The sequence below is a fragment of the Pelobates fuscus genome, chromosome 1, assembly GCF_036172605.1.
Source record: "Pelobates fuscus isolate aPelFus1 chromosome 1, aPelFus1.pri, whole genome shotgun sequence".
Lineage (NCBI taxonomy): Eukaryota > Metazoa > Chordata > Amphibia > Anura > Pelobatidae > Pelobates > Pelobates fuscus.
Genome location: NC_086317.1, coordinates 228961826 through 228979075, shown reverse-complemented (window position 1 = coordinate 228979075; position 17250 = coordinate 228961826). Strand labels below are relative to the sequence as shown.

The following is a 17250-nucleotide window of genomic DNA, read 5'->3' as shown; positions in this document are numbered from 1 at the left end:
GCACTCTTTCAGGAATCCAGTGAGTAAAGAACATACATGCACATTAATTGTCCCAGGCAACATAGTTCATTATCTTAATTTGAGATGTGAGAATTCGTACTCCACCATGTTATTTACCATTCTCTTTGGGGTATCAAGTGTGCACAGTTCTTTAGTTGAAGTTTTTCGAGTCTTTGTAGACACTCAAATATTAATAAGAGAGTTTTTAAATTTACCTGATGCAATAATATACAGGTCAATTCTGTATTTGGATTGTGTCCACAGCTTGGTGATTATAGAAGATCACTAGAAGATGCCTCGTGAATGGGGCTATTAGAATAAACGTGAGACCTATGTCCTCCTCCATGGGCTCTTAAATAAATTGAAAGGAGGGGGACATAGAAGGTGGATGGTGTGACAAATAATAATGGGCAATGGGTGGAAGCCATAAACTATAATGGGGGGGGGGGGGTTGGACCTATTGTCCTTCCTAGCCCCCACCCACTGGCGGCAACTTGGGGCACTAAATTGACAATAGGTCCATCCCCTATTATTATACAGCACTGACATTTCTTTTAAATCTGGCTACACAAGAGCAAGTTATTTCCCATTATATGGACACTACATTACAAATCGAGCACTTACAGTTGCAAGAAAAAGTATGTGAACCCTTTGGAATGATATGGATTTCTGCACAAATTGGTCATAAAATGTGATCTGATCATCATCTAAGTCACAACAATTGACAATCACAGTCTGCTTAAACTAATAACACACAAAGAATGAAATGTTGCCATGTTTTTATTGAACACACCATGTAAACATTCACAGTGCAGGTGGAAAAAGTATGTGAACCCTTGGATTTAATAACTGGTTGAACCTCCTTTGGCAGCAATAACTTCAACCAAACGTTTCCTGTAGTTGCAGATCAGACGTGCACAACAGTCAGGAATAATTCTTGACCATTCCTCTTTACAGAACGGTTTCCGTTCAGTAATATTCCTGGGATGTCTGGTGTGAATCGCTTTCTTGAGGTCATGCCACAGCATCTCAATCGGGTTGAGATCAGGACTCTGACTTGGCCACTTCAGAAGGCGTATTTTCTTCTGTTTAAGCCATTCTGTTGTTGATTTACTTCTATGCTTTGGGTCACTGTCCTGTTGCAACACCCATCTTCTGTTGAGCTTCAGCTGGTAGACAGATGGCCTTAAGTTCTCCTGCAAAACGTCTTGATAGACTTGGGAATTCATTTTTCCTTCGATGATAGCAATCCGTCCAGGCCCTGACGCAGCAAAGCAGCCCCAAACCATGATGCCCCCACCACCATACTTCACAGTTGGGATGAGGTTTTGATGTTGGTGTGCTGTGCCTCTTTTTCGCCATACATAGTGTTGTGTGTTTCTTCCAAACAACTCAACTTTGGTTTCATCTGTCCACAGAATATTTTGCCAGTACTGCTGTGGAACATCCAGGTGCTCTTGTGCAAACTGTAAACGTGCAGCAATGTTTTGTTTGGACAGCAGTGGCTTCCTCAGTGGTATCCTCCCATGAAATCCATTCTTGTTTAGTGTTTTACATATTGTAGATTCGCTAGCAGGGATGTTAGCATTTGCAGGTGACTTTTGTTTTTAGCTGACACTCTAGGATTGTTCTTCACCTCATTGAGCAGTCTGCGCTGTGCTCTTGCAGTCATCTTTACAGGATGGCCACTCCTAGGGAGAGTAGCAGCACTGCTGAACTTTCTTCATTTATAGACAATTTGTCTTACCGTGGACTGATGAACAGCAAGGCTTTTGAAGATACTTTTATAACCCTTTCCAGCTTTATGCAAGTCAACAATTCTTAATCGTAGGTCTTCTGAGAGCTCTGTTGTGCGAGGCATCATTCACATCAGACAATGCTTCTTGTGAAAAGCAAACCCAGAACTGGTGTGTGTGTTTTATAGGGCAGGGCAGCTGTAAACAACACCTCCAATCTCATCTCATTGATTGGACTCCAGTTGGCTGACATCTCACTCCAATTAGCTATTGGAGATGTCATTAGTCTAGGGGTTCACATACTTTTTCCACCTGCACTGTGAATGTTTACATGGTGTGTTCAATAAAAACATGGCAACATTTCATTATTTGTATGTTATTAGTTTAAGCAGACTGTGATTGTCTATTGTTGTGACTTAGATGATGATCAGATCACATTTTATGACCAATTTGTGCAGAAATCCATATCATTCCAAAGGGTTCACATACTTTTTCTTGCAACTGTATCACTATTTTATTCGGTGACCCATTTCTTACATGCTATTTTAGATCTACACCCCTTTGATCCACACTATATGAATGGCAGAAGATTAAATAAAAAATAAATAAAACAACACTTTATCAATTTGGTCATTTTCCCTTCTTTTCAAAACTTTGCACTTATTTTGGATCGCATATCATCCTTTTAATATCAAACTCCCTCCACCCCAACTGTCCTTTATATTAGCCTCAATTGTTTGTTAGAATGTAATAAAAAATGAACCAAACTCAAGCTCAATGACTAATGTTAAAAAATCTATATTCTGTATATTGCCATTATAAAAGCAAATGTATTAACATACCCAACACAATATACATCCGGAGGTTCCAAGCCTTCACAAAGCCATGGTTGCAAGTTTTCCCTTGGAGACTGTCCATTTACATTGTATGTTCCGACAAAAAACCTGTACACAAAGTAAAAGTTCAGCTTTGCTATATATATCCACAGGGGTCTGTGCAAAAATCCCAATAGGTCTATAATCCAACAAAGAGTAGGTAACCTCTTTTAGTCAACAACATCTTCTATTAGGATCTGCCAGCCTGATATATTCCACAGTACTTGGTGTGGCAAAGTTTGCCTAGCCCCATTTACTATGGGATAATACAGAGGTAGGTAGTTTCATCTCCATTTCGGCCATTTGTTTGTTTATTTTTGGATGAAATTTGACCATTATTTTCGTTTCGGCATTTCATTCTTACTAATGAAGTTCCAATCTAATTGTGGGTCTCGGCTGCATAATTTAGCCATTTTGTAGGGAACTCCATAAATTGGTATCCTTGTGGGATTGCCCTTTCTAAGGGTACAAAATTTGGGAGTGGATTAACGATAGCTCCTTTTTGGTAAACCACAAGGATTAGGGAGCTATCTACTAAAAAGACAAAACTTACTAAAAACCCTTTACTTTTTTTAATTTTGGTCTTTTAGATGACTTTACGAATAGGAAGTACTTTTTATTTATTCGTAAACAAGGAGGGCTAAATCCTCCTTCCTGCCACTAAATGGCGTGTCGCGATTAGGGGCATATCTACTAAACAGTGAGCAGCTGCTTGCTGTGATAAGAAAATACTAGCAACTGTGCAGCTAATGTTACCCAGTCGCTAATCAAATAAAGGGGGCTATTAGAATAAACGCGAGACCTGTGTCCTCCTCCAGGGGCTCTTAAATAAATAGAAGGGGGGAGGGACATAGACGGTGGATGGTGTGACAAATAATAATGGGTAGGAGCCATAAACTATAATGGGGGAGGGGGTGGACCTATTGTCCTTCCTAGCGCCCACCCACTGGCTGCAACTTGGGGCACTTATTTTATTTTTTTTTATAACTTAGTTTTTATTATTTTCTGAAAATATAGGGATACAGAAGAGAAGAGGGGCGGGGAGTCAAAACGATCTTATACAGTATGACACACTTTCCAAATTACATAGTATACATTTCGTACTATGGGAATATTATTACATCACATGTCAGAACTTGCTATTAGTATAGACAGCTCGGGTCGTGCGTGGTAGGCTCGTATGTCAGGTTAACCATTGATGTGTGGTATAGGAACTGTGGGAGGTTGGTGATCAAGTGTCCGCCAGTTGCCCCTGTGATGTGTTAAGTCGCTTTTGACCTTCTGTCTTTGGTGCTGTCTAAAGGGTCTGTCAGATTAGGGTTTTAGTTTGGTCTACTGTCCCATGCCCAATGGGGTTTGTGGATTTCCTCTGCTTATGTGGTCTGAGCAATCGTAGGTGCCTGCGTAAGGTAGTTCCGTTGTAACGTTCTGGTTTATGAGATTGTGCAGATGTTTAGAGCGTGTTGTCATGATACTCTTCAGGTTTTGTCGCTAAGGCTTAATGGATAGGGGGAGGGGCATAGGAGAGGGTGGGAAAATAGGTTGATAAAGAATAAGGAAGGGGGGGCAGCTGAAGTGGCTCCTGGTACAGTCCGACCGGGCAGGGGTCATCTGGGGGGCTGACAACTTGACAGGGGTCTCGTATAGTCTCGTGATGTGTAGGTATGTTGTGTCTAGGATGGATAGGATCCTCGTGGCTGTGAACTCTGGAGTTTGACTTATGTTAGCCTTTCTTCGCGTAAGGCTTTGGGAATTTGTGTAGGCTGTTTTAGTAGGTAGGTACGCCACATCTCGTCTATGGACGGGCTCAGTTTCCCTATCCTCATTTGGTTCCACATTAGGAGTTCGTAGTCGACAGTTGTCGAAATCAGGGTAGTAATTTCTTGGGTTGAGGGGAGAGCAGGGGTCTTCCAGTTTCTCGCTATTAAGGTGGACACTGTGCTCAGAATGATGTATATCATTTTTTTTTCTGGTTTGGGGATGTTATTTGGTATTGACCGTAAAAGTATTATCTTTGGTTCGTGCGGTAAGGAGCAGTCTGTAATTTCATGAATCAAGCGTTCTGCTAATTTCCAAAGTTCGTTAACTGGGTTGCAGGACCACCAAATATGCATCATTGTGCCTCTATGTGAGTTACAGCGCCAGCATATGTCAGTCGTTGCTGGGTACATGGAATGCAATCGAGAGGGCACCATGTACCACCTGTATAGTATTTTACGCGACGTTTCAAAATGTGCTGCGCAGGTGGTCAGCCCTTCATGAGCTGTGTAGATTTTCTTCCATTCTTGTGGTGTGATTTGTTCTTGGAGGTCTTCTTGCCAATCCCTCATAAATTTCCAGGTGTCATCTGTCTTGGGATTTGCGAGATTGTAGTAGCAATTGGAAAGCGCTTTTGTCGGGGATAGTGCTGTCATGCATTGTAGTTCGAACTTCGTAGCTGTGGTACGTAGCGTCTGGTTCCTAGTGTGAAGCGAGTTGTCTGTCAGTAGCGCTTTCAGTTGGAGGTATGCGAATGTGAAGTTTGAAGGGAGTGTAAACTCGGTTTGTAATTCTGGGAAGGGTTTCAGGCCCCCAGGCTGGTATAGGTGATACATGTGCGTGATACCTCTTTCGCTCCATTTTTGATGCGGGAATGTGCCATTGCAGTGGTGTAGGGTCTTGATTGGGGCAGCCAGTGCCCATGGATGAGCTGAGCATAATTTGTCTCTGCAGCTGTCCCATGTTGATATTAAGAGTTTGGTAGTGGGTAACATGTCTGTGGTTCGTGGTCTAGTGTGTTGGGGGGTCCATAGTGTGGAAGATAGGTCTTTGTTGGTACAGAACTGGCTTTCTATAGCTACCCATTGTGGGGAGTTGTCGGTGGAGTGGGCGTCGATAATATTCGTGAGGAGGGCTGAGTGAAAGTACAATTTTAGGTTTGGGAACCCCATTCCTCCATTCTTTACGTGTCTGAAAAGCAGGGCTTTAGGGACTCTGGGATGTTTCCCACCCCAGCTGAAACGTAGTAGTATTGCTTGGAGGCTCGTTAAATAGCTTTGTGGAATCTTGATTTGTAGGGATCGGAAAAGATATAGGATTTTGGGGAGTATTGTCATCTTGATCGCAGCTATTTTCCCTACCCATGATAGGAATAGATGTTTCCAGCCAGCGAGTTGTTTTTCAGTTTCTCGGAGGAGCTTTATGTAGTTAGCTGTGAATAGATCGGCGATTTTGTTGGTTATTCTAATGCCCAGGAATGTTAGGTGGTCTATTCTCCAGTCATATTCATGGGCCGATTTTAGTATATCTTCTGTGGATCTAGGTACGTTGAGACACATTGCTTGCGTTTTAGTAATATTGAGTTTGTAGTAGGATTGCTGACTGTATGTGTGTAATTCTTTGTGTAATGATGGGAGGGATATGAGTGGTTGGGTGAGCGTGAGCAGTATGTCGTCCGCAAAGAGGTTTAGTTTGTACTCCAGTGGGCCAACCGGGACTCCATGTATGTTGGCGTTTTTGCGAATGGCTATTGCCAGGGGCTCCAAGGCGAGGACGTATAGAAGGGGAGATAGAGGGCATCCCTGACGGGTGCCATTAGTAATCTGAAAGGGTTGTGAGCAGAATCCTGAGGTCAGCACTGTTGCCGTGGGGTTGCTGTATAGGGCGTGTATCACAGACAGGAAGGGCGGTGGAAAGCCGTTAAGTGACAGGACTTCGTGTAGGAAGTGCCAGTTTAGGCGATCAAATGCCTTTTCGGCGTCTAAAGAGAGCATAATGCTCTCTTGTTTGGTTCGTTTTAGAAGGTGGTATATGTTAAGGACCTTCCTGGTGTTTTCCGGGCCCTGTCTGCCTGCTACGAATCCTACTTGATCTGTGTGTATTAGGGAAGGTAGTATTGTCTTGAGGCGGTCAGCATGTATTTTTGCATATAGTTTGGCGTCTGCATTGAGCAATGATATTGGTCTAAAATTTTGGCATGAAGTTGGGGGTTTCCCTGGTTTAGGGATGGTGATGACGTGAGCTGATAGGAACTCATTGGGGAATGAGCCTAGTTTAGTTGCTTCGTTGTAGAAATGGGTAAGAGGCTCGATCAGTTCACGTTTGAATGTTTTGTAATATGTGTTGGTGTACCCATCGGGGCCTGGTGCTTTCCCTTTGGGCATGGCATCTATATGGCGTTGTACCTCCTCTGTGGTGATGGGGGCAATAAGTTGTGCTGCCTGTTGTGGGTGTATAGTGGGGAGGTCGAGTTTACTGAGGTATGTTCTTATCGATTGTGGGGTGGGACGGGGTGAGTTAGGATCTTTTTTTAAATTGTATAAGGTGCTGTAGTAGTGAGCGAATTCATTACATATTTGCGTGGGTTGCATTACCTTGTGCCCGTGTTGTGTGTTTAGATAAGGTATTCTGGTTTGTGCTTGTTTGTCCCGTAGTCTTGCTGCTAGCAGTTTCGAAGCTTTGTTACCTATTGAGTAGGATGTGGCCTTTAGTCTCTTTAGTGCCGTGTGTGCCTTGCGTAGGTGGATTACGTTAATTTCATTTTGTGCGTGTTGTATTTGTTGTTGGAGAGCTTTCACGGGATTCGCCTGGTTTGATCTGTGGAGGTCTTGAAGTTTTTTGAGGAGTGAGAGCAAAGTGTCGTGGGTGCACTTTTTAAGATATGCCGCTCTGCCTATTAGGATTCCCCGTATAACTGCTTTGTGCGCTAGCCACAAAGTAGCGGGAGATGTGCCGTTAGGGGCGTTGGATTCGAAGTATTGGTGCATTTCGTTTCTTGTCTTTTCCATGAATGAGGGGTCGTTGAGAAGGTGTTCGTTTAGTCTCCAGGGGCTGCGGTTTTTGAATTGGTATGAGTCTGTGAGGACTAACGACACTGGGTTATGGTCTGATATTGTGGACGTTTCTATAGTGCATGATCTAACCTGTTGTAGGTGAGCATTGCGTATAAGGAACCCGTCTATGCGGGAGTACGTATTGTGAACTTGGGAGTAATGAGTATATTCCCTATCGTTAGGGTGTAGGGTCCGCCAGACATCGTAGAGACCGTGTGATGCCAGTATCTTGTTGATTGAGATGCAATACTTGTGTAGGTGTTTTTTGCGTTTCAGGGAGAGTCGGGCTGTAGAATCTGACATAGGGTCTAAGATATGGTTGAAGTCCCCGCAGATGATTGTGGTGCCGGTTTGTAGTTTCTCTATTTTGTCTAGTAGGGAGGCCAAATAGGACTTTTGGTTGTCATTCGGCGAGTAAGAGTTCACTATGGTGTACGTGGAGTTGTTCAAGGAGCATATGAGGATGAGAAATCTACCTTGTGGGTCGGGTACGATTGAAATTAGGTCAAAGGCTAGAGTGTGGCTCAATAGGATCGATACTCCTTTACTTTTGTTCGGAGAGGTAGCGTGGAATTGGTGTGGGAAATTATTGAGGCCCAGAGTGGGGTTAGAGCCATGTTTGAAGTGTGTCTCTTGTAAACAGACGATGTCCATTTGTGTGTTCTTGAGCTCTTTAAGGAGGGTATGACGTTTATTGGGCGAGTTCAGCCCTCGAATATTGTGGGTAATGATTTTCATATTTCGTGGGTGGTGGATGTGGGGTATGTGTCTTGGTATATGGTAGTTGCGTGACAAGGTTGTGTTGGCTATCTTGAGGGGAGGAGTGGAGTACAGTCCCGCTGGAGTGGTGGGCCTGCCGGTATGTCCGGTCTGATTGTCTATGCGGAGCAGTTAGGGGGTAGCTGCTCCTGGGTGTTTAGGGATTGGAACCAGGTAGCACTATATAGATATCAATACAAAGTAAAACAGGGTAATACAGGTAAGCAAATAAACAGTAAACAAATAAAGTATCTTACAAAAGTGACTTTTAGAGGTATGTGCCTTGACTATGGCACTTCCTAGGTGGGGGTAAAGTGGTCGGGTCGAGCGGGGGTCGCTTCGGGCTTATCGTTAACCGGTTTCCCTCCGCCCTTATGTTCTTGTTTGGTATTTAGTGACTGCAGCCACCATTGCCACTATGAGCAGAGAAGTGCCTGTGTTATAGCAGTAGAGGCCCCGGCCCTAGTGGTCGGTGATTGGAAGCTTTTGCTCAGTATAGGCAGTGAAGGGAATTCGGAAGGGCTTTTGTGGGGTATTACACTTATTGCCCCAGCCCGTCTCAAGGGGTGGGCCTCAAGGGCTTAAACTTATGGAGTAGTGTAAGCTTTATCTATGTAATAACATCACATTGTAACTGAATGGTAAACAAATAAGAGAGAAAAATTAACATGTGAAAACTTGCTGAGTTTCGTCGAGTAACATCAGTCTTCTCTCGGGGATGTGCGTCTCGTCTGTTGAGGGCGCCGTTCTTCGGTGTTTCCGGGGTTTCGGAGAGATGTTTGCAGGTTTCGAGTCATTCCCCATTGTCGCAGGAGGTCCATTCCCTCGGCTGGTGTGGTTGCTGCGATGAGTTTTCCTCCCTTTGAGATAAGGAGCTTGGCCGGGTAGCCCCATCGGTATGGGACATTATGGTGTCTCAGCGCATCCGCTATGGCTTTGAAGGTTCTTCTTCGGCGTAGTGTTTCTGCGGATAAGTCCATGAACATGAGGATGTTCTTGAACTGAACAGGTAAGTCCTTTTTGGTTCTGTGTGCTCTGAGTATTTGGTCTTTGATGTGGTAGTAATGGAGTCTCATGAGGATATCTCTCGGTGTGGTGGGTGGTAGATGTTGCGGTTTGGGGAGCCTGTGGATGCGGTCCAGGAGGAACATGTCTGCTGGGATATCTGGTAGTAAAGCTTTGAACATCTCTATAGCGTAGGCCGTTAGGTCTTGTGCTCCCACCTCCTCGGGTACTCCCCTTAGGCGTATGTTGTTACGTCGTGATCTGTCTTCTGCGTCAGCTAATTTAGTCTCATGGGAGTATAGTTGTTCTTCAATTTTGCTGAGGCGTGTTTCAGACTCTTGTTGTGCCCCTTTAAGGCCTTCTATACTGCACTCAAGGTGGGAGGTTCTAGCCTCTATGTCAGTGAGGTCTTTCCTCAAATCTTTAATGGCTTCTGTGACAGTGGATTGCATTCTAGTAACTGCAGTATCTAGCATGGCCTGTAGGAGGCTTTGTGTTAAGGGGTTATCGCCATGCCTACTCACTGTGCAGCCGTGCTCTGTGTCATACTCTGTTTCGGCGCCATCTTGGGCCTGGAGGTCGGCGGATTTGTGTTGCGGCGTTCTGGCTGCAAAGAAGGTAGATTTTTCTTTCGCCTCCGCAGTTTTCTTTGCGCGGTGTTGGGACATCTTTACGTGTGTGTGGGTCGGAGATTAAGCCGGTAAGAGCTGTGATTAGCCGCGTTGTTAAGCCCGTGGAAGCAGAGCTCCGTCAGTGTGCCTCCATTCCGCACGGTGTCCGGCCACGCCCAGGGGGCACTTATTTTAAAGGACCTCGACCCGCTGCCAATGAGTGGGGACGTGTCCCCTCTTATTATTTATTTAGGGTCCTCACCTGCGCCCCACCCAACTCAAACATCAGTGAGCCACCACCAAGCTTCACAGTGTGGATGGTATTCTTTTCACTATAGGCCTGGTTGACCCCTCTCCAAGCATAGGGCTTATGTCTGTGACCATAAAATTCTATTTTGGTCTCGTCACTCCAAATTACAGTGTGCCAGAAGCTGTGAGGCGTGTCAAGGTGTTGTTGGTTATATTGTAACCAGGCTTTTTTGTCTGGCATTGGCACAGCAAAGGCTTTTTTTGTCTGGCATTGGCACAGCAAATGCTTCTTTCTGGACCATGCAGCTCAATTTTGTTCAAGTAGCCTGTATTTCTCCTGAGGTTATCTGTGGTTTTTCCTTTGTATCCCGAACAATTCTTCTGGCAGTTATGGCTGAAACCTTTCTTAATCTATGTGACCTTGGCTTGGTATCAAGAGATCCCTGAATTTTCAATTTCTCAATAAGTGATTGAACAGTACTGACTGGCATTTTCAAGGCTTTGGATATATATATTTTTTATGGTTCTGTTAAAGGACCACTCTAGGCACCCAGACCACTTCAGCTTAATGAAGTGGTCTGGGTGCCAGGTCCAGCTAGGGTTAACCCATTTTTTTATAAACATAGCAGTTTCAGAGAAACTGCTATGTTTATAAATGGGTTAATCCAGCCCTCAAAGCCTCTAGTGGCTGTTTCATTCACAGCCGCTAGAGGCGCTTGCGTGATTCTCACTGTGAAAATCACAGTGAGAGCACGCAAGCGTCTATAGGAAAGCATTGATAATGCTTTCCTATGAGACCGGCTGAATGCACGCGCAGCTCTTGCCGCGAGTGCGCATTCAGCCGAATGGGAGGAGAGGAGGAGGATCGGAGGAGAAGAGCTCCCCGCCCGGAGCTGGAGAAAGGTACGTTTTAACCCTTTCCTCTCCCCAGAGCCCGGCGGGAGGGGGTCCCTGAGGGTATGTTTTCCTGGCACTATAGTTATATAGTTATGCAGGTCTTTTGACAGTTCTTTTCTGCTCCCCATGGCTTAGTGTCTAGCCTGCTCATTGTATCCACGTGAGAGCCAACAAACACATTGACTATTTATACACAGACAATGATTGCAATTTAAAAAGCCACAGGTGTGGGAAATTAACCTTTAATTGCCATTTTAACCTGTGTGTGTCACCTTGTGTGTCTGTAACAAGGTGGAACATTCAAAGGTATGTAAACTTTTGATCAGGGCCATCTGGGTGATTTATGTTATCATTAGGATTTCAAAAGGACCAAAACAACTATGTCATAATAAATGGCTTTATATTATATTACTAGTATTTATATAGAGACAGCATATTCCGTAGTGCTTTACAATATTATCAGAGGGAGAGATTTAACAATCACTGTTCTTCAGTAAAATAATTTCTTTTGCATCATTAGTTAGATTTTCAAAATCAATGCCAAAATGTCACAATTTCTGCCAGGGTATGCAAACATTTGAGCACAGCTGGTCTGTATAGACTCAAAAGAGCAGGAAACAATACAACATTAGGGGAAAATTACATCATGAAATTATAAAATATTGAGATAATACTGGGAAACTCAATAGCTGGTATATCAGTTCAAAGAGATAAAAAAAATAAAAAAATAAAAAAAATGTAAACAATCAAAGCCAGGAAGGTGTCTTCCTCGAAGGTGCATTACAGCTTAATGAGAAAAATTGGAAAAAGACAATCACATGTGCACTTGCTGCTGCAGCAAAGAGGATTCTCAACGTGAATCCTCTTATTGGAGAATTTTCTAGCACAAATTTCATTGAGATTAAACATGTAAACATTTCAATTTATAAGAAATGTTTCTCACTTTGTGAAATTGCAGCATCTGTGCACCAAAACAGCTTCATAAAGATGCATTTTTTTTTTTTAGTGCTTAGCATTTTTTTGAAAGGGATACAGCAGGATTGTGTGTCCTTGGAGTAATCCTTTAACAATATCTTGTCAAAGTCTATAATGTCGAGGAACTAACAACTCCACTGGTTACCTGTAATTCTGGATTGAAGTGTAGGTTTGTTCTTTCTTGAGCAGCTCAGATTTAATCAAATTGTCACGAAGCCCAAATTTAGAGATGGGAAGCATTTCTGCCTTGTTAGCAGTGATCACGTTTGCTGATCGTACCATGTCAGAGATGTCGGATTTATTTTTATGGTGTCTGTAAATAAAAGGTAGTAAATTTAAATATTTGCACTGTATTTTCTCGACTGAGGTTTCTTCTTATTTCTGTACAGGTGGCTGGTTTAATTTTTTTTCTTAGTAATTAAATAGAATGGCAGGGAGTATTTTTTAACATACCATTTTTTAAAAAGTGTTCATAGTTGGGAATTAATTTACTTTAAGGGCCTGTATAGACAAAAAATGCATATCCTCCCCCCCCCCCTCCCCCGCGCAAAAAAAAAACCCCAAAAAAACACAGTAAGCCTGGTGTCACTAAATGCTTTATTCTCTAAATAGTGTAAAAATGAGCTTTAGAAGTACCTGTTTTAATCTTTACTTTGATCAGATTTTCTGCTCTTCCTTTGATTGCCTGTCATATCCCCCTTTGCTTTCTCCATGCTTCCTGTATTTCAGCCAGACTGTCCACCAATGGCTATGCTCTATTGATTCTCTATGAGAATCAGTAATGACACACCTTACTGAGTTTCACTCAGCTCAAGACATGCCCACAATGCCAGCCCAAGCCTTCCCGGAGTCATCAGCATTCATACACTAGCACTTACAAATCACATCACACACAAACATTTCCTCACCAAATTAGATATCATATACCGTATATACTCGAGTATAAGTCGACCCGAATACAATTCGAGACCCCTAATTTTACCCAAAAAAAAATGTGAAAAACTTATTGACTCGAGTATAAGACTAGGGTGGGAAATGCAGCAGCTACTGGTAAATTTCTAAATAAAATTAGATCCCCCAAAAATTATATTAATTGAATATTTATTTACAGTGTGTGTATATAATGAATGCAGTGTGTGTGTGTGTGTGTGTGTGTGTGTGTGTATGAATGCAGTGTGTGTGTGTGTGTGTGTGTATGAATGCAGTGTGTGTGTGTAGTGTGTGTGTGCATGAGTGCAGTGTGTGTAGTGTGTGTGTGCATGAGTGCAGTGTGTATGAATGTAGTGTGTGTGTATGAATGCAGTGTGTATGTATGAATGCAGTGCCTTGGTGGGGGGTGGGCATTTTATTTTTTATATTATTATTTTAAAAAAATTCTATTATTAATATTTTTGTTATTTATTTTTATTTTAAAAAAATGTAATGAGCCCGGCGGTCCTTGTCTGTATTATGGCCATGTAAGTTGCCATAATACAGACACTCACTCGAGTAGAAGACGAGTGGGGGTTTTTCAGCACAAAAAATGTGCCGAAAAACTCTTCTTATACTCGAGTATATACGGTATGTCATATGTTTATTATAAATAACTATAAAGAGACAGAAAATACTTATAGAGTGATCTCTCTCACTCTCTCTATATCTATCTCTGGTAGTGAGGTTGGCTGACTGGGACTGGTAGGGAAGGGGTTAACTGTAGATAGTGAGGTTGGCCGACTGTGACTGGCAGGGAAGCAGTTAACTGTTGGTAGGGAGGTTGCCCAAAAGGAAAGGGGATACCTGTGGGTACAGAGGTTGGCCAACAGGAAAGGGATTAACTGTGGGTACGGAGGTTGGCCAACAGGAAAGGGGTTAACTGTGGGTAGGGAGGTTGGCTGGCTGGGGCTGGAGAAGAATATATTACTTGCATTACAGGGAGGGAGCGAGAGGAGCACATACGGGTTCTACCTGCAGTGCAGTCTGCGCTGTGAGAATTCCTTACACTAGATAAGACATGCCTCTTGTCACGCCGCCTGCCAGGTCCGCTCCTGCCAGAGAGCGGTATGGCGACACATATCGTTGTGGCAGCATTTCCACATCGCAAGGGGAATGCTGCCAAATACCTTATGTCAAGGCGCCAGCCGGGGCCACTCCTGCCCGAGAGTTAACTGGGACCCAGCGGGTGCATCCTGTTGTGGAGGCATTCCCACGTGGCAATGGGATTGCCGCCGATTATGCACCTCCTCCTGCGACGCCCCCAGCCTCACCGACAGACACTCCTCCCCTTACACAGCGTCCGGGTCTGTAAACATTAGAGACACCGGCCGCTGCAAGTTAGAACCTTTTAAGGTTTATAATTAACCCTTCTAGTGCCTAACCATTTGGATCGTGTGTGTGACGTGACACACACACACACACACACACTTCCCTGCAGCCAATCAAGGAGCACCTTAGGCTATTTAAACCTTTTTTTGTCCATTTCTCTGTGCCCTGTCGTGGTTTCCATTCAGGTTATCAGAGAGTGCATTTCTGGTATTAGTTCTTGTGTATTTTGACCTTGGCTTTCTTACGGACTATTCTGATCTTTGTATCCCTTGACCTTTGGCTTGGCTCCTGACTATTCTGACTTCTATATTCCTTGACCTTTGACTTACATACCGTTTACGCTATATCTGTATTCTTGGCCTCAGCCTGTCTTGTGTTTTTCCTTTTATACGTTAAATCCGTCCGTTCTAAGGCCTGGTAATCCATCTTAGGGTTTTCTTTATTTGTTACTTAAGTTGTGTGTGTTGGGCATATTAGTGTATCCTGACACCTCTATTTTCATTGGCTGCAAAAAAGGTAAGTTTCTTTCAGAGACTGGGAATCAGGAACATGTGGAAATGTGAGACGGGGTGGCTAAGAAGGCTGGGTTACACATCTGAAAACAGCAAAACATTTTATAGCACTGCAGGAAAGCTACACATAATTAAAAAAAAAAAAAAAAAGAAAGAAAAAAAAAAAAAAAACTAACTATGGGTATTTTGAGCTTATTAGCTTTAATTTAAGCTTAATATTTTTTTTTTTTTTTTAATTCTTTATTTTATTTGTGCATGGAAGAAGACATATAGCGTGCCCTGCCACAACAGCTGGGGCTTGCAAAGTCAAACATCGATTTGCATTAATTAGGCAGTGGAAAAAACTTTGCACATTTTTTGGGTTATTAACGCTTGACACAGAATTAAGTCCATATCGAGCATAACTAGAATAAGAAACAGGCTTCACGGGAACAGGTTATGATAATAGCATAGATAACATATAGTCTAGCAGTGCCACAGCATCGGTTACTAAATGTTAGACACATAGAATTACAGTTGCATGTTGTGAGAGACTATGCACACTTTTTAAAATGAAAGATAAGTAACTGAAGTGGTTGGCAGGTTTAAGCACACGTTAGAAGAGGCTAAAACATGGAAGGATCTAGCCGCATATTGTCATTTGTTTGTTTTGGGTTAACCGAGCTAGACAGGCTTACGGTTAGTACTGTTGCGTTTAAAGAGTCAAGAACATTTTAAAACCATTTTAAAGTGAGATGTTAAACATCACGGTTTTGTCTGGAGAACATTAAAACTTAACATCTATAGATTAGTTTAAACTTGTACTGAGGAAATTATTATAGCTGCCAGTATGCCTTCGTTCGTTATGAGGCAATATATGTTTGGTAGGTAAAACAACAAGAGAGAGAAGGTATGTAAGGTCTTGCTGCTCATACAAACGGTCCAGACATATAAGCCAGCTGGTCTTATCAGGTGAGTCTCTGGATGCCAAGCAGAAAAATTGAAAAAATAGAAAATAATAAGAATAATAAAAAGAAATAAAAATAGTCTCAGTGTATTCGTCTTGAGTTTGACCCCTTGGCACAGCTGGGGCAAGGACACAGGGTTGCCTGGGAGTGATAGGGTCTTTGTTGGTGTCGGAGGTCCTCGGTGTATGCTATCATGTCGCCGGTGGTCTGTCTGGTCATGTCGGTCCTATTGCAGGGCACTCCTGCAGTTTTCCGGGTGACACTGGGTCGCAGGTTATGTGCTGTGTCCCTACCGAAACCAGGTGGCTGTGCCGTGCCTCCGACAGGTGAGTGTCTCTGTGCTTTTATGTCGTGATTGCTGAGTAGGCATCTGGCGTGGAGCTTTGGGGGATGAATGGGGTGATCCGATCTGGGTCCCAGGTGTGGGTGCGGTTAGGGGAGCTGTTGCTGTCCTTGGTGGCCTCACTAGCTGGGGACAGCAGGTCTTGTGGTAGGTCCAGGAGCCGGAGGAAGGCCGGGGCGTCCCGGATGTCCTGAATGCTGTGCAGGTTTGATCCCCTTTAGACCACCAGCGTCCTGGGGGCTCGCCATCGGTAGTCGATCTTGCGGGCACGCAGGATTAAGGTAAATAGCCGCAGCGATCTACGCCAGGCCAGGGTGCCACTGGACAGGTCTGGGAATAGAGAGAGGTCCATGTTTTCGAAGCGGAAGGGGGTCCTGCCTCGGAGGGCAGTCAGGATCGCCGCCTTGTGTCCGCCATTTCGGAGGGTCATAATGACATCCCTTGAGGCCGCGGTTGGAGCGTTTGTGGGTTTAGGGACTCTGAAGACCCTTTCTGGGGTGATTGTTGAGCTCTGACTTCGTGGTAATATTTCTTGTATCATGCGCTCCGTTAGTTTAGGCAGTTCGGCCTCAGTGATGTCCTCTCGGACTCCCCTGATTTTAATGTTGGAGGCCCGCCTAGCGTCCTCAAGCGCCGCGAGGCGGTGTTCATATTGCCGGGTCTGCAGTTCCAGGGCTTGTACAGAGTGTTGTATAGTAGCGACACTCTGTGCCTGTGATTGTGAGGAGCTCTCCAGTTTGGAGATGTCAGGCCTTTCAGGTCAGCGCGGAGTGCCGCGACCTCCTCGTGGAAGCTGCGTTTCAGGTCCGCCATTAGTGCCTTCATGATCGCTATGGTGATCGGCTCTGTATCTGTCTCTCTACCGCATTGTTGTGCCTTTTGTGGTGGATTGGGGGGTTGTCCCCTCTCCTCCTCGTCGGACATATCCTCGGAATAGTCCGAGCACCCACCGTGCTGAGCCGCCATGCTTCCCATGTGGGTACATCTTTGGCGGTTCTTGAGAGTTGATATCTGTGTGTCTTTGGCACTTGGGTCCTCGCTCTCAATATACCCGCTATAGGTACTCCTTTTCTTTGAATAATCTTCATTTAACTTTATTTTTTTTGTTTTTATATATATATATATATATATATATATATATATATATATATATATATATACTAGTAAACAGGAGTGGGAATTTAACCTGTAATTCTTATTTTTATGATTATAGGCTCCTTTTAACCACA

At 43.7% G+C, this 17250-nt stretch overlaps 1 protein-coding gene across 4 annotated transcripts in view; it reads right to left on the bottom strand.

The window, feature by feature from the left end:
• INPP5B (inositol polyphosphate-5-phosphatase B) overlaps window positions 1–17250 on the bottom strand; it is a 152090-nt gene that overhangs the window by 39973 nt on the left and 94867 nt on the right. For all 4 annotated transcript variants that reach the window (XM_063454994.1, XM_063455003.1, XM_063455013.1 and 1 more), the window contains 2 exons: window positions 12064–12231; window positions 2579–2680 (listed from right to left, as the gene is read on the bottom strand). In XM_063454994.1, the coding sequence (XP_063311064.1) occupies window positions 2579–2680; window positions 12064–12231 (270 nt within the window). The remainder of the gene's footprint in view (window positions 1–2578; window positions 2681–12063; window positions 12232–17250) is intronic.